The 21,387-nt window shown below is 47.7% G+C and overlaps 1 protein-coding gene across 1 annotated transcript in view; it reads right to left on the bottom strand.

Annotated features, from left to right (window-relative positions):
* The window catches only part of TEX264 (testis expressed 264, ER-phagy receptor), a 921,322-nt gene that overhangs the window by 622,710 nt on the left and 277,225 nt on the right, over positions 1-21,387 (bottom strand). The window contains exon 2 of the mRNA XM_069644039.1: positions 20,107-20,328. Coding sequence (XP_069500140.1) covers positions 20,107-20,328 — 222 coding nt within the window. The remainder of the gene's footprint in view (positions 1-20,106; positions 20,329-21,387) is intronic.

The raw sequence follows: 21,387 nt of genomic DNA on the forward strand, positions 1-21,387 counted from the left end.
AAAAAGGTAATAACCCTGAGGCTAACGCCATTGCAAGTAATCTAGCTCTTGGGTTTTCAGATAAGATTACATTGAGTAAATCTGAGGTAGCGCTATTGATCAGCACAGCTGTGGATGAGGCACTGAGAGGCCGAACCATACCATAGACGGAAATCCTTGCACCTATAGGAGCTGCTAACTCCGTAGTTAACTCAGCTCAACAGGAGGAGACGAGATGTACAAAAGCTCCTCGGACTATCAAATCCACTCTTACTCTTTCGAAGACCACGGACAAAAATTCAGCCAACACGTCTCCAGCCTTGAACCCAGCTGCAAGGGAGTTTCAGTTAAATGATGATATATTGATCCCCGCTGAACAGAGTCACGTCCGCAGCTAGGAGGGGAGTAGCTAAAGAAAGATAACATCTCAGAGGCTCCTACCTTAGCGGGTGACACTGTTCCGGGGCCCATAGATAAGATCATATTGAGTAAGTTGGAGATAGCGGTGATGATCAGTACAGCGGTGGATGAGGCTTTGAGGAGGTGAGTTATCACAGACATGGAATTCCCTCAACCTAGAAGAGCTGCTAATTCTGTCACTAATCCTATCCAATTGCAATTGCCGAGATGTACAAATGAGTCTAGGCCATTGAACTCCCAGCCTTCCCCCTCGAAGACTCTGGACAATGATCCAGTTATTAAGTCCCCTTGTAGGGCTAATCCATTTCTCTCAGATGGAGTCCTGGAGGGGGAAGCAGAGGAGCGATCTCCTAAACATTACATGGACACGGAATTTAAACATATTCCGTGGAGGAAACCGTGTTTTCTAGAGTCGCCTAGTATATTAATTTATCCTTTATTTGATTGTGGCTTCCAACCGGCCATGAATAGGAATAGATTTTTGTAACTTCTGAATGATATTCCAGCTTTAGCAAATTTGACCATGGCGGATATCAAAAGGGTGGATTTTATCCATCCGCATTGTTTGGATCATGTAAGGCTAGTCTTTCACTCGAAGTTGGTATTTCGAAATGTCTTATTAGAACTAGACCAGTTTAATAAGAGGGGATTTGATATACTCATTTTCGGTGACGGCACTCCCCATCCAGAAGGTTCTCATACACACGATCTGTCCAGACTGGGACCTTTGGGAGGACACTCCATAAAATAAAAATTAAAAAAAACAATAGAGTCTCGAGGAACAGGATCCGAACTGCAGATGGCTCGCCCTGAGCCTTCGAGACTCATTCTCCATCTTCAAAATCTCAAACCGCAGATATAAACCAGAAAAATACCTTTACCATATTGTCTTGGAACTCCCGAGGAAATTTTCATCTTTTTTCCTCGAGTGAACTATGCAATCTATTTAAAACTAAAAGCATTACATGTATACAAGAAACGTGGATGACTTCCAATGCTCAGCTAGATGGATTTGAGTGTCATCATCTTTTGGCTTATGAAGGTCGGCTAGGCCGGCCGAAAGGGGGATTACTCCTGGCAATAAAACTTGGCATCGTTATTTCTCTGATACAAACTTTCATAATCCAGCTCTCTGCATTGGGGGCACTCATAAAGGTGGAGAGCATAGCTTATGTATTACTTTGGAATATACATTGCTCCCCCGGCTCCAATTTATGTGAGTTGACAACCAAAATGGAAGAGATTATGGAGAAATGTTTTTGTAAATACCCAGGGCTCCAAATCCTCTTGATGGGGGACTTGAATACAAATATGCTGCCGCTTAAGGGGGGGCGTAGTAACTTCTTGCGACCCTCCGCTAAATATAATGGCTGACCCTCTTGAAAAAACTAATTTAAATCCTAAGGGCACCATATACAGAAAGAGTGATCGTTATTGTTGGTCCATGCTATTTAAAACGTGGGGTCTGAAAGCCACATATGATATGTTGCGACCAGAGGCGCTCTACATAATGTGGACTCTCTGAGAAAAATCCACTGCCATTGACTATATTTATGTATCAGAGGACATCTTTAATTTGGCAGATAGTTTTATTCTCCGCTCTACCCTGATGAGCGATCATAACATACTTGAATTGAATTTGCATATCCTTATAGAAAAGGTGCCCTCCAAGTAGATGTCCTGTGATTTGGCCTTAAACTCAGGGAATAATAGGATCATTTGGCATCCCGGTAATGTAATTGCATGCAATGAACGTTTCTGCAAGGATCAGGATGTTACTACATTTGAAGAAAAAAAAATTAGGTTTACACATGACCACTTTGGTCCTTATGTAAAAACCCTCATTGAAAATTCGGTAAAGAAACCTAAAATGCAGGCTTTCAAAAGCCACATACACAAGTATGATTCATTAGTACGCGCAAGAAAGATATTATTACGTCGCACCATAAGGCAAATCCATCTGCTAGAACTTCCAGAGAATTTGAGAATAGAGGGAATTAAACACGCAAAGGAGATATACAAAAATTGGATAAGAAACTATAAATCTACGTTGTTACAAGCTGATTATAAGGAAATGCTATGCTCTCTAAAAAGCAATTCGGTTAAGCACTTTTGGCAGCTCATAAATAGAACCTGTAAACCCGCGGTAGTGCGGAATCTTAATCCAATTGATGAACAAACATGGATAACACATTTTGGAAATATGTATGCAAGTACAGAGCTAAGCGAACATCTTTCACATAATGGGGAAACACGGCTGTGGTCGGGCAACTTCTCCATTGAAGAAATTAGAGAGAGGATAGTCAAGGCATGCCCCTCCAGAGCAGCAGGTCCCAATGGCTAATCATATGCCCTTTTTAAGGGTAATCCGGATAAATGGTCGAAAGCACTCTTTATTCTTTTTGAAGATATAAGCAGAACAAAAGTCATCCCCGATTCGTGGAATATGAGCTATATCATTCCTATTTATAAAAAGGGAGACAGATCCTTGCCTTCAAACTATAGGCCAATAGTGTTATTAGATTCAGACTCAAAGATATATGCAAGCCTTCTCCTTTATAGGATCGAACAGTGGGCAACCACAGAAAAGGTTTATTCGCCGTATCAATTTGGTTTTAGAAAAGGTATTGGCACATTGCCTGGAGGGTTGTTAATTTCCCTCCTTCAAGAATTAGGTTGGCAAAAGGGGACAAGTCTGGTATATTTGGCCAGCATGGATCTATCCCTAGCATTTGATCATGTGAATCGTTGCATTTTATGGAAGAAGTTGTCCTTATTGGCCCTCCCGCGAGACATTTTGGACACTCTAATTCATTTACACGAATGATCGATGATACAAGTTCGACTGAGCAGCGATGGACAGCTCTTTGAGCCAATAAAGACATCAAATGGGTTCAGACAGGGATGTATTTTTGCCCAGACCCTATATAATTTGTATACATCTGATATAGGGCCGGTGCTGGGGAATGCGGCCTTTATCCAGCCGAAGTTGGAAGGCAAGAAATTATGCTCGTGCTCTTATGCTGATGACTTTTTACTGTTTGATAGATCGCCAGTGGGGCTCCAGCAATTGCTTACAGCATTTGATGTAAACATGACAAACAATGGCTTAGCGGTAAACCCACAAAAATCACACATCTTGTGCTTCAGTGAAAAGAGAAAACCATAATCTCTAAAAAGTTGGTATCTGGAGAATTCTAAATTGGTCATCAAAAATTCCATGATCTAACTGGGTTTTTTGTGAATGTAAATGCAATCGGCGCCCAAATTCTAAATCACTTATTGTCAAAAGTTAAAACTTGTACTACCCAGATGCGAGTAGTAGATCAAAAATGTTGAGGTTTCTCTTACACGCCTGTTCTGAGATTCTATAAATTAAAAGCTATCCTGAAAATACCTTACGGGAGTGAAATTCCATTAATAATGGGTAAATTGGATGTGAATAGGTTAGAGGCATCTATGCTTAGAAAAACGATCTCCTGCTTACCGATTTATGTCCCAATAGTAGCTATTCGCTATTAATTTGGGTTATAATCATTTCAGAGTATTGTGGAGTGGAAATGTCTTCAGCTATTCGAAACTTAATAGCTCAAACTGAAAATAATTTGTACAATGAACTTTCTGCAATGCTGACGTAGGGTGCCCCCAAATCAACATTTTTACTTAAATTAATGGAAATGCGTAACATACTGCTGAGCAGTGTAGGAGCGCCTTTGACTACTCTCATGTTGAACCCCAAAAAAGTGAAACAACTCTTGCAAAATGCTGATTGGGCAAAGACAATTCAAAAATGATCTCAGTTCAGGTTGTATGCTCACATGGTCTCATTGATTGATTGAGTGATTGATATTTTATTTCTATCGCGCTCGTACACAAGTGTTTCAGAGCGCCGAAAGGCAAGAGAGGGGAACAGGGGAGGACAAAACAGCGATCTTACTAGGACAAGTGACATTGAAAGTGTGCAAGTGCATGGGAGAGGGGGAGGGGAAAAGTGCATGGAAGGAGGGAGAAGTGGAAAGTGCGAAGCAGAGGGGAAGCAGATAAATAACAATACATAAATAATAAAGACAACAAACAGTGGTAATGCAGCCAGCAAGTTGCAAGTGCTAGGTTTAAGGCAGCAGACAGGGTAGGTCTGATAAGTGCAGGAAGAAAAAGGGGGGCTGTATGGGTACAGATACAGACCCCAGTGCAAGGGGTGGCCCGGTGGCAGGATGAGCAGGTACCTGAACCCGAAGGACAGAGGGTGGCCAGGTGCACAGTGCCAAAAGGCAACAGATCAGCAGGGGAGAGGGGGAGCGAAGGCAGAAGAAAAGAGGAAGGTCTTGAGCTGCTTCCGGAACCGGAGATGGTTCTCCTCAAGTTTTAGAGTGGCAGGGAGGCTGTTCCAGAGGGAGGCCCATGCCGAAGACAGAGATCAACCTCCAGCTCGTTTCTTTGAAAAACGACTGACCCTGAGGGAGTTGGAGGTAGAGGAGCGAAGTACTCGAGAGGGGAGGTATTTGCGGAGGGATAGCTGAAGGTATTTTGGACCCAGGCCCCAGAAAGCCTTGTGGACAATGCAGAGGGTTTTGAATTTAATCCTTGTATCCACTGGGAGCCAGTGGAGAGATTTCAGAGCTGGAGAGATACGATCCCAGGGCTTGAGGCCAAGGACAAGTCTCGCAGTCCTGTTCCGGATTAGTTGCAGAGGGCGGAGAGTAGAGGGAGGTAGATTTAGAAAGAGGCTGTTACTACAGTCCAAGATAGAGAGAACCAGAGCTTGGGATACCATGAGCTTCTGGGGGAAGTAGAGGAAAGGCAGAGTACCTCTGAGGAGGTGCAGTAGGAAATTTGACTTTTTAGAGACCTCAGAGATGTGGGCAGAGAAGGAAAGGGTGGAGTCAAAGATGACCCCGAGGTTCTTAGCCCCGCAGGTGGGGGTAGGAGGAGGGCCAAGGGAGGCCGGCCAGAGAGAGGGGAAAGGATGGTGGTGTGCCGATGAGGATGATCTCCGTCTTGCTGGCATTCAGACAAAGATCATTGGCGAAACACAATTCTTGAATGGCCGTTAGGTAATCGGAGATGAGAGAGGGAGAGGAGGTGGCAGAGGGCAGCCTGAAAATGAGTTGAGTGTCGTCACTGTAGCACTGGAAATTTGAGCAGAAAGTGGCAATGCAGTGGGCGAGAGTTGCCAGGTATTGGTTGAAAAGCCAGGGCGAGAGGTTAGACCCCTGGGGAACACCACAGGTAGAAAGGAAGATAGATGAATGGAAGGACCCAAGTTGGACCTGGGAGGGTCGATCTGAGAGGAAAGAGGTCAGCCAGGCCAGAGCCTGATCAGAGATACCCAGGTTTTCACGGAGACGGTTGAGCAGGACGGTATGGTTGACCGTGTCGAAGGCAGAAGAGAGATCGAGGAGGATGAGGACAGAGGGAATGTTAGAGTCAAGGTTGGAGAGCAGATCTTCACGGATGTTCAGGAGAGCAGTTTCTGTGCTTCTGGCAGCTCTGAAGCCAGACTGGTGGTCATGGAGACAGCCAATAGAATTGGAATGAAGGTTAAGCTGAGAGATGGCCAGCTTTTCCAGGAGTTTGCCAAGAAAGGGAATAATGGAAATTGGACGATAGTTAGCTGGACAAGAAGAATCAGCTGTGGGTTTCTTGAGAAGAGGATGCACAAAGGAGTGCTTCAGAGGGGAGGGGAAGGATCCTGAGGCAAAGGAGTGGTTGCAAAAATCAGCAAGGGTCGGAGCGAGGGTGTCAATGTGGTCCTTGATGGTTTTATAGGAACAAGGATGAATCTGTTTTGACGAGGCTTTCATAGATCGGACTTGTCTAGCGACCTCGTCAGGGGTGAAAAAAGGAAAGGACGAGAAGGATGGTGGGAGGGTGGCTAAAGGAGGGTCAGCAATCACAGATGGAGAGGGGAGAGGAGGGGTGTGGGTGGAGAGGGTGGACAGGATGTCCTGGCTTTTTTAAATGAAGTGAGAGGCAAGGGCATTGCAAAGAGCCTGGGAGGCAACAGGAGGGGTGGAAACTGCAGCAGGGTTGGCCAGCTCCTTTCAGATTTTAAAGAGTTCGCCCGAGTTGTTAGATGCCGCAGAGACACGCGCTTGAATGTGGACTCTTCTTGGTGAGGACAGAGAGTCGGTATTGCCTTTGTAGCAGGCGACAGGCCAGTTTGTCAGAGGATGAACAGGAAGTCCTCCATTTCCTCTCAGCTGCCCTACACTTACGTTTTTGTGTAGCTAGGTCAGAGTCATACCATGAATTGCACTTGGCTTTGGACTTGAAACGGATCCTCATGACAGGGGCAAGAGCATCAAGCGTATCAGAAATTGAAGAGTAGAGCAGAGACAGGGCTGCGTCAGGATGTGAGACAGCAAAAGGTGGAGGGGGGGAGAGAAAGTGGCGGCAAAAGCCTCAACTGACGCACGCTTCATGGGCCGGATGTCCGAGAAGGTAGGTGGCAGCGTTAGGGTAAGCTTGGCTTGGGGGGAAGAGAGGGAGAGATAAGATGAGAGGAGGGAGTGATCGCTCCAGGAGAGAGGAGTTGTCAGAGGGATGGAGAGGGGGAGGTCAGAGGAGATCAAGACATCGACTGTGTGTGCCCTGCAGATTGAGTCGGGCCAGAGGGGAGGATTGACAGGGAGAGGGAGTTGCAGAGGTCACAGAAGAGTACACAGGAGGAGCAAGGAGAGTCTAAATGTATATTTAGGTCACCGAGGAGGAGGAGTTGAGTGGTAGAGGCCAGGAGGGAGGAGGAGAGGTCTGCCCACTCAGAGAGAAATGAGGTGATTTGACCAGGAGGCCGGTAGATGGTAACCACAGTAAGAGAATGGGTAGGTGAGAGAGAAAGCCTACAGACAAGGCATTCAAAAGAGGAGTAGGTCTGATCGGGAATGATAGAGGCAGGAATCCACACAGGAAAGATCAGGGCTCCCCCCACCGGACCGGGAGGATCTGGGTGCTGAGAGGATCTTGTAGCCATCAGGGAGGAGAGTGTCAAAGCTTGTGACAGAGCTGGCCGTGAACCAGGTCTCAGTAAGACCAAGGACATCAAGGTCTAGTTCTTCAAGGAGGTGGCAGATGTCGGAGGAGTGTTTGACGGCAGAGCGAGAGTTGAGAGTGGCAATATGAAGAAGGTTGCCAGCCTTAAAGACCTTCCGGGGAGGAGTAAAAATCAGAGGTACGCCCTGCGGAGGAGAAAGAGCCCTAGGAGGGGCAGAGGAGGAGAGAGAGAGCAAGGTAGCCAAGGGGGAAGAGGGGACAGCAGATGATGAGAGGAAATTGATGAGGCGAGGGAAGCGCCTATCAAAGAGGAGGAAATTGGCCTGAGGGCCTTGGACCATGACAGTGCCATTAAGGTAGACATTAATGATGACTTTAGAGGAGTCGAAGGAAGCCATGAGAACTTCCCAGCGAGTGCCACCATTAATGGGGGAGGAGGAGATAGGGCAGAGCACAGAGACCATATGAGGAGTCCATAGATCTGGCAAAGGAACGACAAAGAGGATGTCGGTAAGGGTCTGTCTGGCGGAAGCATTGGAGTAGGTGTCCAATGCCAATGCCCCCCACCCTCTTCCAGGCGCAGACCTCTACCAGTCGTACTCGATAATTCAATTTAACAGTTCCTTTCTCAACGAACTTTGGGTGGTGATTTTCTGCCCCTGGATCTTCCTCTTTCGGTTTCGGATCATTTTTCAACTTCCAGCCTCCCTCCTACGGGTTCACAATGGCTTTCCATTTTGGGTTCTCCCTCTGCCGGGCTCAGATTCTAATGCCAAGGGGCACACTCCCCTTCCCCTGGTCTTACAATGCTTTTGTACTGAAAGAAACAACTGAATGGCTCTTCAAACAGTTTTTAGGCTTTACACCTTTTAGTTCACTGTGGACATGCCTCCGCTGGGTTCCCTCATATAAACGCAATGTTCATAGAACTTTAGACTTAAACATACGTGTCTTCATTTCTTTACAAACAATTCACAATGGACTTCCCTCCACTGTGTTCACTCCTGTAAACACAAGGTTCATGGGACTTCAGATTTCCTCCCCTCTTGTTAGCATCCCTCCGCTGGGTTCACTCTTGCCAACCGTTACAACGCACTCTTCGTGTACTTTTCATACCATGCAGGATTAGTTTCCCTTAGTTTCCCAATCATCTGCCGGTCAAAGACTTTTGACTGTATGGGGATTTGACAAGACCCCCGTATGACCACTTTGACCCCCTTCTGCCTTTTCCCAAGGCCTTCTGGTTACTGTTGTTCAACAGCAGGGTAATCATCTAGAGTTTCTCAAGTGAACACTCATGTGTTTGATTCTGTTAAGCTGGCTTTCCCCTTTCTTTATATCAATAGTTCTTTGTTCATTCAAAGTTCAATTAGCAACTTGCTACTTTCACTCAACACAGCTCGGTTACTTCATCGGCTCTCCCCTCGACTCACGGCTGTGATGTACTGTTTTGCTTTCTTGTCTGTAGAGTGAAGGCCACTACCATTGGGACATGCGTCTCTCCTCTGCCTGGTTTTCAGCAGAGGAGGCGCCCGGGTACTGTTGACATCTGCTGCAAAACACACTGGCTATTGTTTGCAGTCTTACAATTCCTTCTCTTGAGGCTTCACTGGTCTCTGTCAATAAGGGCAAGGTCACTTCTCCCCTTGGTATCCTCTCGACTTGTGCTGTCTTTCTCCTTCTCTTGAAATGCCATGCTGAGTTAGCTCTCATGACGTGCGGTCTGCCTTACTTGTAGGGTGCTGTCGTGCTCCACCTTTTATCGCTGTGGGGAAGGGAAAGGGCCACCGGGTGTGTGTGACGTAGCTTGACCCTTGTATTGGGACATGTCAGGTAATCGGCTCTGGTGTTAGTCCATTGTATTTCGTGTTCCGTGTCAGAAAGGGGGGGGGCAGTGTTTTGGAATATTTTATGTGGTAGGAAGGGGAGAAGGTGTTCAAAGAAGGGGGATACCGCATCTCATGCATCAGTGTCCCACTCCTACTCCCCAAGGACCCCCCCCCCCATCAAGGTGATCCTCCCACACTGGTCCACAACCAGGAACTGGATCCAAAAGCGATGTCTGTGTCCTTCCCACCTGGATGACAGATTCCCCAGGGACTAGACAGGGAGACACCTTCAGGTTTCTCACACTGCAAAAGATAATGGGGGTTTTACTACATGTGTTCTTGTTTCCATAGACTGCTTCAAGCCGCTGTATTCCATGAGCAGTGTCTCTTGAAAGTCCACAGGCTTTGGTGAGGAAGTGAAAGAATCTGCTTTACTCTGCTTAGGCCTCTCATGAGGCCCTGCTCCTAGGGAGGCACCTTGCTAGTCCCAGGCTGCCACAGTATTTATGGGACTGAAGGTACTAATAGTGAATACTTTGAAAATCATTGCAGCCTTTATAGTTTGGATTTGCACCCTGTCGGGTACCACAACCAATCAGAATACTGGTTAATCTTCTGGTATGAGCCTGTGTTCTGAGCAGTCTGACAGCTACTCGCACATACCCCTGGTCACCCGCTTGCCAACGCTCGCAGCTCTCACACGCTCCAGCCTCTTCATCACAGCAGTCACAGAAATGGAAGAGGGGGCCCTCTGAAAAAGTAGGGGGACTCCGTCTACCCGCATGTACCCTCGACTTGAGCCTTGCTGTACTCTGTATAATATGCTTCGCAAATTTCAGTTTGCATTTTGCGATGGGTTCAGGCAGGACAACAGCGCAAACGCGTTGTGGTATCCCCTCTGTGGACCTCCTCACCCTCCTACATGGAACTCTCGTCCAGCCGCATCACAGGAAGAGACACACGGATCTGGGGTGCAACACATCTTTATTGCTCGGGATCCTTCTTCTAACTGCCCACATGGGCGGCTAACCCCGCCCCTATGCATACACGGGTCGCAGCCCGTGTATAAACATAAACATGGGACTTCCTTCCAAACGAGAAGGAAGTGAGGACATCACATCCTCCCATTACTAAACATTTAGTCCAACTAGTTAATTTCCTCAATGAGGCGGTGGGGCTTTTTCCTCTTCCTAGCTGGTCGACCTTCCGTTCCTGTCGGAATGTCTGTTCCTCTCTCGGGAGTCTCTTCTCCTTCGGAATCTTCTCTGTCTCCGTCATAGGGAGCATCCCATGGAGTGATCTCGTCACTCAAGTTAGCTTCTGCTCTGGCTGGGGCTCTCGATACCCGCCTGAAATGGGATGAGTTCCTTGTTATTGTCCTCTGGTCTCCTTCTGCTGTGATGAGTGACCCTTTCTTGTGGATGATGATGAGAGGCTCCTCGCTAAACGGGGCTACATTTTTCCGCGGCTGGGGCTGACGTACTATCACTAAATCTCCCGGCTCCATGTTATTTGTTTTTGCTCGCCGTTTGGTGTCAGCTGCCCTTTTCATGACCTCCTTCATAGCGGTGTCCTTTTCCCTCATTTCATCATCCCCCGTGTATTTCTCTCCCTCACTGGTCACATGGGGTATCTGTGTTCGTATTGCTCGCCCGAACATCACCTCTGATGGTGTTTTTCCCGTAGTGCTATGCGGAGTATTTCTGTAGTCTCTCATCAGTTGATACAATAACTTCTCGACCGGTTCTCCCGTGATTCGGGCAATTTGTGTGGTACGCTTGATGTTGCTCATAAAACGCTCGACTGTTCCGTTGGCCTGTGGCCATAGGGGTGTCACTTTTCGGTGCTTGAAACCCATGTACTCAGCAAATCTCTGAAAGTCCTGGCCAGTGAATGGGGGTCCATTGTCGGACTTTACTACCTTGGGCACTCCATACTTTGCGAACATCCGGTCTAACACTGGTATGGTATGATGGGCTGATGTGGAAGAAACTATCTGTAGGTCAGGGTACCTTGAGTATTCATCAACAGCCACCAGAATGTATTCTCCTCCTTCCATGGGCCCGAAATGATCAACAGCTATTTCTTCCCATGTTCCTTTGGGGAGGGTGGTCATGTTTAGGGGTTCTGGGGAGGTGTGTGGTTTTACCAGTGCACAGGTGGGGCAGTCTTGTAATAGTTCCTCTACTGCCGTGTCTAGATGGGGGAACCATAGTTTCTGCCTCAGCATCCTTTTGGTGGATACGATTCCCCGGTGTCCTTCATGAGCGAGTTCGAGTACCTTCTGGCGCAGACTGCGTGGTATCACCAGCTTTGTCCCCTTCAGCAGCATCCCTTCATCTGATTTTGCGAGTTCTTCTTTCACAGCTAGGAAGCATGTGATATCCCTCTTGACCTCTTCGTTCATAATTTCTCGAATTTGCTTAGCATGCTTCCATCGCCCTGTCTCTACGCATCTGAGGATGGTTTGTATCCCTTGGTCCGTATTGGACTCACTAATGATGTGGTCCATGTCCAGTCCTTGAGGTGTGTTGCTGTTGATAACATATCGTATGTACTGGTCAGCTATGGATGGTTCAGGTCCACACGCGTCCTTCGGGTGTCTCGAGAGGAAGTCAGCAGGGTTCTGTTCTTTCCCAGGTCTATGAGTGATGGAGAATTGATAGTCCTGTAGCCGGAGGGCCCATCGAGCTATGCGTGGAGGCATTTTCGCTTGAGGGTTGCCGTAAATGAAAATGAGGGCTTGGTGGTCTGTCACCACTACGAAAGGTTTTCCGTATAGGAACAAGTGGAAGTGTTCACAAGCCCACACTACGGCCAGACCTTCCTTCTCCGCCTGAGAGTAGGCTTGTTCGGTCTTGGAGAGACTTCGACTGGCGTAGGATATTATGTGTTTTTTGCTTTCTTCTCTGTCGTCAAGTTGTGTCAGGATGGCACCTAGGCCTACGGGGCTGGCGTCGACGATGAGTTCTGTCGTTCTTTTGGGGTCGAAATATGCCATGTTCCGGGCGTCGGATATGCGATCTTTAATTGCTTGAAAAGCTTCTTGACACTGTGGGGACCATGTGAATTCTGTGTTGAGTTTGATGAGTGCTCGGAGAGGTTTGCTGATGGATGCAAAGTCTCTTATATATCGTGTGCAGTAGCTCGCAAGGCCCAGAAAAGACCTAAGGTCTGATGTGGTGGCGGGTGGCGGGGCTTCTCGGAGTGCGCTGACTTTCTCCGGGTCGGGTGTCATTCCTTTTTCAGAGAATATGTGACCGAAAAAACGGAGTGTTTTCTTGCGAAACTCACATTTGTCTTTGTTTAGTGTGAGCTGTGCCTCTTCCAGAGCCATGCACACTCTCATTAGTGTGTCGTCGTGTTGCTCTTGAGTTTGACCGAACACCAGGATGTCGTCGCTGTAGTTCAAGCAGTTGGGTACATGCTTGATGACATTGTGAATTTCTGCTTGGAAAATTTCAGCTGCAGACGACACGCCGAAACTTAACCGCTTGTAGCGGAAGAGTCCTAGATGGGTGGCGAAAGTGGTTATGTATCGTGAGCTTTTGCACAGTTCCAGCTGGTGGTACCCTTTGTTGAGGTCCAGCTTGGAGAATACGGTGGCACCGTTTAGCAGATGTACCATGTCCGTTATCCTAGGGGCTTGATGGCGTTCCCTTAGTATGGCCTCGTTGGGCCTTCTCATGTCCACACATATACGGATGTCTTGGGAGTCCTTCTTGGGTACTGGTACGATTGGGGAGACCCATGGGGTGGGTCCTTCCGCCGGCTCAATGATGTCTGCATCCAGCAGCTTGGTTAGTTCATTTTCTACTTGTCTTTGAATGTTTATGGGTATTCCTCTATAGTGTTGAGCTATGGGTGGGACCTTGGTGTCGATGTGGAGTTCTATTTGCCTGTCCTTCAACTTCCCAAGGCCTTTGAATAGCGATGGAAAAACCTGTTCTATGCTTGCTGTGGGGTCAAGGTATTTGTGTACCATGAGACGGTACAATACGTGTATTAGTCCCATTTCTATGGCTGCCTTATAACTCAGTATGCACCCGCTCTCCGTCGCTGCCTCCAGGACGTGCATGGGTATCCTTTTTTCATGTTCTTTGTATCGGCACGAGGCCATGAAGAAACCTTTGCATGCAAGCGGGGTCTTTGATCCATATGGAAAAATGAGTGTTCGAGCTGGTTGCAGGCGGGGGGCATGGGGTATGCTCTCGTAGACTTTCTCACTGATCACATTTACAGTTGCCCCTGTGTCAATCAAAAACTCAGCGGCCGTCTGATTTACTTGTATTCTGAGGATGGGGCTCTGTTCTTTTGCTGTGCTGTTCCCTAGAGCGTATAGGTATCCTTTCTTTCTTGGTGTCTCCTGGCTTCTTTCCAATTTTGGTGTTCTCTCGTCTGACGATGCACTGGACACGCTGTCAGACTGTGACTGTTCAATGAGACACCGTACGTATCTCCGTGGTCTTCTTCTTGTCCTGGGGAGGGGTGTCCTGTTCTCCCTCCATTCTCTCTTATCATGTCTTCTTTCCGTCTGTTCGTCGTGGTGTTTGTGGCGCCCTTGTTCAGGGATTTGGTGTGATCCTCGATGATGGCGGTGGGGTGTTATTTGATGTTGTTCCTGTTCTGGCATGGGCTTGTAACTCCTTCCAGCCCCTCTCATCTTGCTGCGGAAAATTAGACACACGGCTTTGTAGTGGTCTTCTCCACCGCACGCGGAACAGTTCTGTCCCATTGCGGGGCACGTCCCTTCGTGGGGGTATTCGTGTCCGCACCGGTAGCAGAAAGGATCACTGTTCATTGCAGTCCCTTCCAATTTGTTGAGACTTTCGTGTTTTCCATGGGTTATTTTTATGTCATCCAAACCTTCCACTTGTGCGGCTAGGGCCGCCTCCGAACGTGCCAGCCGTAGGATTTCCTCGAGGTTGCGTGGTTGTTGTAAGAGTCTTTTGCGGAAGTCAGCACTTTCACACCCCACTATTATTTGTGACCTGAGGGCTTCTTCATTTGAATAATTGTTGAAGTCACAGTGTTTCATTTTTGCTCTTAGTCTCATGACGAATGCGTCTATGGTTTCACCCTTTTGTTGTTTTGTGGTATGGAACACGTGTCGTTCATAGTCCACATTAGTGTGCGGTGTGAAGTATTCCGTGAGTGTTGTTTTTAGCTTGACGTACGTATCTATGTTGTCCTCGGGGATTTCTTCAAGAATGTCTCTGACATTTGGTCCTACGGCATGATTTAGAAGATTGAGTTTTTGTTCCTCATCTAGTGCGCCTGCCGCCTTCAGACATACTTCAAAGTCCCTCAGCCACCTCTTCCATCTTGAACCAAGGGTGCCAGTGTCAGTGAGGTCAAATTTTGCTGGTAGCTGTGTCAGGAGGCTGTCTGTCATTTTTTTTTGGCTTGTGCTGTTTGGTGTCACTGGGATGGTCAGTGAGTCTTCCTCTGAGTTGCTCATGGAAGTGTCTCTGTGTGTTGTTTGGCTGAGCTAAGTGTGGTTCACTTTGCAGCAGGGGCACAGTAGTGCCGGTTTTGTTTTAATGATGTAAGTCTTGGCGCTGTGGCGCCTTGTTGCCAGCAGGGATGCTGTGGTGCCTCTTCTTGGCGCAGTGGCACCTTGTTGCCAGCAGGGTTGCTGTGGTGCCTGTTTTTGGCACGGTGACACCTTGTTGCCAGTAGGGGGTGTTGTGGTCCCTCTTCTTGGGGCGGTGGCACCTTGTTTTTATTTGGGGGGGCTGCACATTTGGCCCTCGTGCATGGTGTGATTGATTTATTTTTATTTTTTTCTTTGGGGACAGGAGGGGGCTCACTCTTACCCCTATGTCTTCCCGATCGTTGGAGCGGGAGATTCGCTCTTCCACCGCTCGTGTGAGCGTTGCCGTTGGCGGGAGCCAAACTCCTCCCCCACCCGGGGATGCTGGTGGCGGGGAGCTAACAGCTGCTCCACCCGCGCGGGGAGTCTCTGCTCCACCCGCTGTTTGTTGCTTATTTTTATTTCCTTTGTGCTGGGCCGGGCCTCCGCAGGCGTAGCCGTCGGCGGGAGGATTTTTCTCCACCGCCCGGAATGGTGTTTACGCGGGGAGCCGGCAGCTGCTCCACCCGCGCGAAACACGCTTGCGCCCAAGTTCGTAGAGTGGGGAGCCTTCGCGCTCCACCCACCGCTATCGGCCCGCGTTTGATCAAATCCAGGCTCCCAGTGGTGACAGTCGGCACACCACGAGCTGTGGACCAGTGATCGCGGGCACGGCGGGAACTTCGTTTCCCTCGTCGCCAGTGTGGTATCCCCTCTGTGGACCTCCTCACCCTCCTACATGGAACTCTCGTCCAGCCGCATCACAGGAAGAGACACACACGGAGCTGGGGTGCAACACATCTTTATTGCTCGGGATCCTTCTTCTAACTGCCCACATGGGCGGCTAACCCCGCCCCTATGCATACACGGGTCGCAGCCCGTGTATAAACATAAACATGGGACTTCCTTCCAAACGAGAAGGAAGTGAGGACATCACACGCGTGTTCGCAGACTTCAAATTAGCGCTCCACAGACGGGTGTGCGGTGTGTAAAAAACAGATCGGTTTTGATGTGGTCACTATGTGGCGAGAGGGAGCAGGAATGAGCAAGGACAGTAATTCCCGATTTGTGTTTGCTAGTCTGTAAACCACTTCATTAGACAGGCCTTCAACAAGTATTAAAGATTTTAAGGTCTCTCCTTCAGTAAACAAACGGGGTCTCATTTTACATAAAGAGCAAGGAGGGTAACGCCCACATTTGCACTTATGTGAACGTGCAAAACGGTCCCATCTATTCAATTTTAATCATCTGCATTACGAATTGAAAAGTAAAAGGTGTAAAAACCAGCAAAAGCCCCTACACCTTTTTTTTCAAGTGATTCCTATGGAATCCGCCTGCTTTTATCCAGTGCTAAGAACAGGCAGTTTCTGAAGGATTCCATTAATTACAAGCCAGCTTGAAAATTACGTGCTGGCATAAAACCAAATGATTTTTGGAGGTGAAGTGGGAAGGGGAGGCAGAAATGGAAGTCCTGTTCAGTGCCCTCACTCTGAAATGACCGGATCCTTTAGGATAACACACCACGCTGGATCCTCAGGCGAGTGTAAAGGTAGGTTTATTGTATGGCTCCAGAGGTCACTTGAGTACAATAGGTAAGTGTAATAGGCAACAGCCACTGGTCTATCCTCACCATCAGCCAGTCACTCATCAGCTCTCACTCAACATTGTAGACCAGGATTCCATGCATGTGCCTGGGCACTCCACACGCCAGCTTGCACACAGAGAACCGAGGACAACAACACACACCACCTCCAACGCCCCATAGCAGTGAAAAGGTGCTAAAACAGGCGTCTTAGTTTACTCCTGCCTTCAGCACCTTTATTTCACAGTGTTATACCTGCCATACAAACTGTTGTGTTGTAAAAACAAAATAATAATAATAAAGCCTTTGAGAAATGTATAAAATTTGGAGCAACGCTTCACCGCAGCCCCTGGGTTTGAAACCTACGACGTAAGAGCAGTTAGTCCACAGCATGGGTGGGAGAGCGGCAGTGACATCAGGACATTGCTGTTTCAGTACTTTCCCCTGGTCCTCATGATATCTTCTAAAATACTTGGATGTCTGCCATCTACATGTAAAACCTACCAAAGGACTAAGCCTGCTTGGTTTAGTACTACATAGACTCTATACTGGCTCAATCATTTGACAAACAGGCAGTCGAGTAAGGAAATGGATGCTGGCCAACATTTGTGGTCGACATCCCACCTCGAGAATAATTAAAAGGCAAAACCCATGAAAAAATTGCTCAATTCTAGGTAGAGCAATATTGTAAGTATAGTCCAGAATAAAATGTCTTGGTAATTAGTTTGGTTTTCTTCATGGTAGCATTCAAAGTTTCAATTCATTGTGTTTTCAAAGCTTCACGGTACATCAGAGTGTTCTGAAAAGTATAATGTTGCTCCACACTTCGCTGGCAAGACCTGGGCTTATCTCAGCCACTTTAGAGCAGAGGTCATATTATGGTATAGTCCTGATGAAGTACTTTATGGAACGAATTGTCACACACACGCGGACCTCACCGGCTGTGTGGACACACACTGAAGGTCCGGTCCGACGCCGGCCGGGGTTGCACTTGCCGTCCGCCTCCATATCCATACCTGTCCGGCATCTCCCCGGTTCCCCAGCGGGACGGCGTCCCTGGTGCTGTTGGCCCCGTTCCAGCTGGCGCTGTTGGCCACTGTTGTCCAGCCGGATCCCCGCACTACTGCCTGGCCGCTCACGTGACCACTCGCGTTTCACTCCGCTACATAGAAAACGATTACGCGTCGGTCACGTGACACTAACCCGGCAATCACGTGTGCAGGAAAGCAGTCAGGAAAGCGGTCATGTGATGCTAACCCCGAAATCACGTGTGCGGGAAAGCAATCACGTGACCAGGAAACACGGGATAAAAGGAGAGTTTTAGTTGTTCAACGCTTCTCAGCTGTTCCGACGGCGCTTAGCAACTCCGGTATTCTTGTACCTAATACATTTTTGATCTCTGGATTTTTGACCCTGGACTGCCTACCTGGATTACTTCTACTTTGGATTTTGCTTACATGGACTGCTCTCATTTTCAAGCTTTGGCATTTTTTGGTACATCAGGAATCTAGAACCTTTGGCCATCCTTGTCCCAGCTTCTTGTTGGACTACACGGTGAACCGTGCTCTATAGAGGTATTTACCATCTCCTCGATTTCAAGCATCACACTCTCAGGGGGAACAGTTAGGTGAAGAGTAGTCATCGGACATCCCACGGGTAGGTGCCCTTGTCCTTCCAGACTCATACTATATTACTTCTTGTATCTTGCATACCTAACCCTGTGCCTTTCTTTGCAGCCACCCGGGACCCGGTGTTCTCTGTTCCAGCCACCTGTGGCCCCAATAACCGGTCAGCAAGTGGTTGTTACTTCTCTGACTGGTACTTGGGGACGGAGGTATACTAATCCACGTGGACCTCAGATCTTGAAACGAATCCTGCGTTATCTAACTTTGTTTATTGCAATGATTATGGACTATAAGCTGTGAAAGTCAAGCATCATTATACTCTGAAACACTCTTGTGGTCTGCAACGCTTTGGAAATACAATGATGTGAATTTGAAAACTGTTCGCATTTAGGGAAAATGCATTAAAAATTATCAATACACCATTTCTTCCTGAACCAACATTTTAGATTTCTACATGAAGAATCCACGTCATCGGTGTGGGATTTCCGTGGCAATTCTCCCCATGCAGAAAACGTCATCTTAAGCGAATCCTTCAAAGTACAACCCTTAGTCACGATTTTCTGGAACCCTGTTTTTTCAACCCATTTCAAGGAGTGTGAGTAAGCTTACAGCCTTTTATACAACTCATCTCCAGATCATTGGGAATAGTCTCTTAGGAATGTTCACACCAAGCTGCCCTCCTCTACTTTTTATATCATTAGGCTGTGTCCTTGAACTTTAGGAGTGCCATCTTTTGTAGGGTGCATGAAGCCGCACCCCTCAGCTTTGAAAAAGCATTTTTTAGGGGCCGTCGCTCAACTGCACACTTCAACTTTGGAACAGCCTTCATGTGAAGGCGGTCATGAAGCTGCAGCCTCTCGAGGATGTCGCCAAACTGCACGACTCTGCTGCATCATTTGTGATGCTAATGAGTAGAGCTGTTTCGAAATCTGTAACCATCTCAGGGGTGCTTGTAAACAGCTGTGATTTAGAGTGTCCCCATGAGTTACACAACTCAATGTATTGCATTCTACCGACTATGGGTTAGACGTGCCCAGGACCAGTGACTGTGCTTATGCTTGCCAATGGAGATCATATGCCACACATCCCCCATGGCAGGTTATGCACACCTAAAATAGAAGAGTCTGGTTGAATTCCAAATCACAACTAAAATGCAGGTGGGGCAACAAATGCAGCCTGTTTCAGACACACAGTATGCCAACATATCAGATCAAGCTTGCTGTCAAATCAACCAGGTCTCACATCCGAAGTTTTTAAGTCCTGACCATATCTCTACATTAGAAGTAGCAGTGGGCCGCAACCAAAATCCTGAAGGTGAACATCACATTGGTTGAAGAGGACAGCCGCCACCTGTACAAGGACAAGCGATTCCTACTGGAGACAAGCAACAGTAACTTTGACTAAGGGTGGATACCACAATGCCTAGAAAGGAGAGAGGAAGAAAGGATGCCTCCCGCTGACTTGGCTTGAAGAGGCAACAACTTCAGGACATGTCTGTGGGCAGGCACCACAATGACCTGAAGCAGCTGTAGATAAGGCAGGATATCAAAAGGGATGAAACATCTACCATCCTCACAGCAGGCCTGGAGCAATGTCTTGGGGCGCTCACTTGCCTTGTGTGCCCACAAAAGAAGGCTTGGTGACAATCATGAGAAGCGGAAGAGGAAAGCTTCTGAGAAAAAGTTAAATACAGAGGAACAGCTGGGATGGAGCAGGAAAACAGCCACATATGTTGACAACACATTACTGGAATAGTAATGGAGCCTTGACCAAGCAACACGATGCGTCAAAAGCAGTAACCGTGTTTTAATCGTTGCAATTATCGGTGTGGCTATTTTCACCCCTGCCGTTTTTGGCGATGTAAAAAAGAATTTATCGGTTGTGTGTTAGATGGGGCCTGAGGTGAAAACACCACAGTGAAAATAGCCACGGTGAAAATTGCTGCGATTGAAACACGTGAAACCTTGAACAGTGAGTTCTTCTGTAGTCCACCTTTCCTCTGACGGTCACTGGTCCCCTGGTCCCCCAACAAGACTGAAGGAAGATCAATATATTGCTCTTTTGATCTGCACTTAAAGGTAAATAGGAGCATGGGGTACCGACCTTGATGTATTCATTGAGGGCAGAGTGGACGCGGGTGGTGGCCAGCTGGATGGAGAACGGTGTGGTGTATGGGAAGGTGGTGGTCACTGCATGGCTGACCTCTGGGAAGGTGATGATCTTGTAACCATTCTTCTCGAACTGGCGGGTCAGATCCTCCCGGGGCTGCTCTTCGCCCTCGCCAATGATGGTGCCCACCAGGTAGCGGCAGAACTCTACTGGCACCTGGAAGGAAAATTAATGACAGTCAGTGACTAGAAAGAAAAGGGGAATAGCTGAACTTCGAGGTAAGAAACAGTAAACAAGCATGTCAGTAGTGATTCCTGAGCCCATCACAACAGATTGGTGCAGTATGTAAAGTTAAGGGAGACACACTGCCATGATGCAAGGGGAGAGGTGTGCTGGGAATATTCCAGGCTAGAGGAGGCACATAGCCTAGGGCCACAACACAGCAGGAATACTCGCACTGCACTCTCCCTACACTTTAGCATGTGAGTAGAAACACTTGAGCTAGGGCTCAAAGCGCCACAAAAGGGAGAGTTGATGGAGAATGACTGGGTCACGACACGACACCCCAGGTGAACTGTGGCTTAAGAACACCACCTTTTGAACAAGTCAAACAGGATACAAAGATAGAAGACACTTTCTCCACAACCTGGCACACAATAGGCCCCAACAAGAGTTCTGTTCGATTACACTTAAACAATGATGTTTTAAGACCCAGAAACAAGTTGGCTCTCCATGGGACTGCAGTCCCTTATAACGTTGACAGACCGCCCACACCCAAATTGTTCTGTTCAAACCCAGACAATCGTATTGCCTTTATTGCGGAGAGAAGTTTTTTAGAAACAAAACATAAAAGGACACATTGACAGACTCAGCTATCCTCATTACGGGCTGTGTTATAAGGGAGTATACAAATGTGATGCGGAAGTGAAGGGGGTGGAACATTGACAGGGACCTTGGACAGACCAACAGATGCAAGCTATGGTGAGGCTAACACAAGTTCACATAACATGCAATAACTACACAATTACAGTTGTGAAGGCACAAAGCTAAAGGAAAGCAAGAGAGTGCTGCCCATAGGGGATGTACTCAGGGTTAAAAAGTAGGATGAAGGGGTAGCAGAGGAGATGGGATGGTTATGAGGAGCAGGAAAATGGCGGGAATTCCAAAAGAGGAGAAATAGGGTTAAGTGGAGTGATCAGCGATTGGTGAGATGTTCGTTGAAGAGTAGGGGCTTCAGTCCTTACTGAAGTGTAGGATGGAGGGTGCCAGTCTTAT

The sequence above is a fragment of the Ambystoma mexicanum genome, chromosome 2p (assembly GCF_040938575.1).
Source record: "Ambystoma mexicanum isolate Mex_15411 chromosome 2p, UKY_AmexF1_1, whole genome shotgun sequence".
NCBI classification, from domain to species: Eukaryota; Metazoa; Chordata; class Amphibia; order Caudata; family Ambystomatidae; genus Ambystoma; species Ambystoma mexicanum.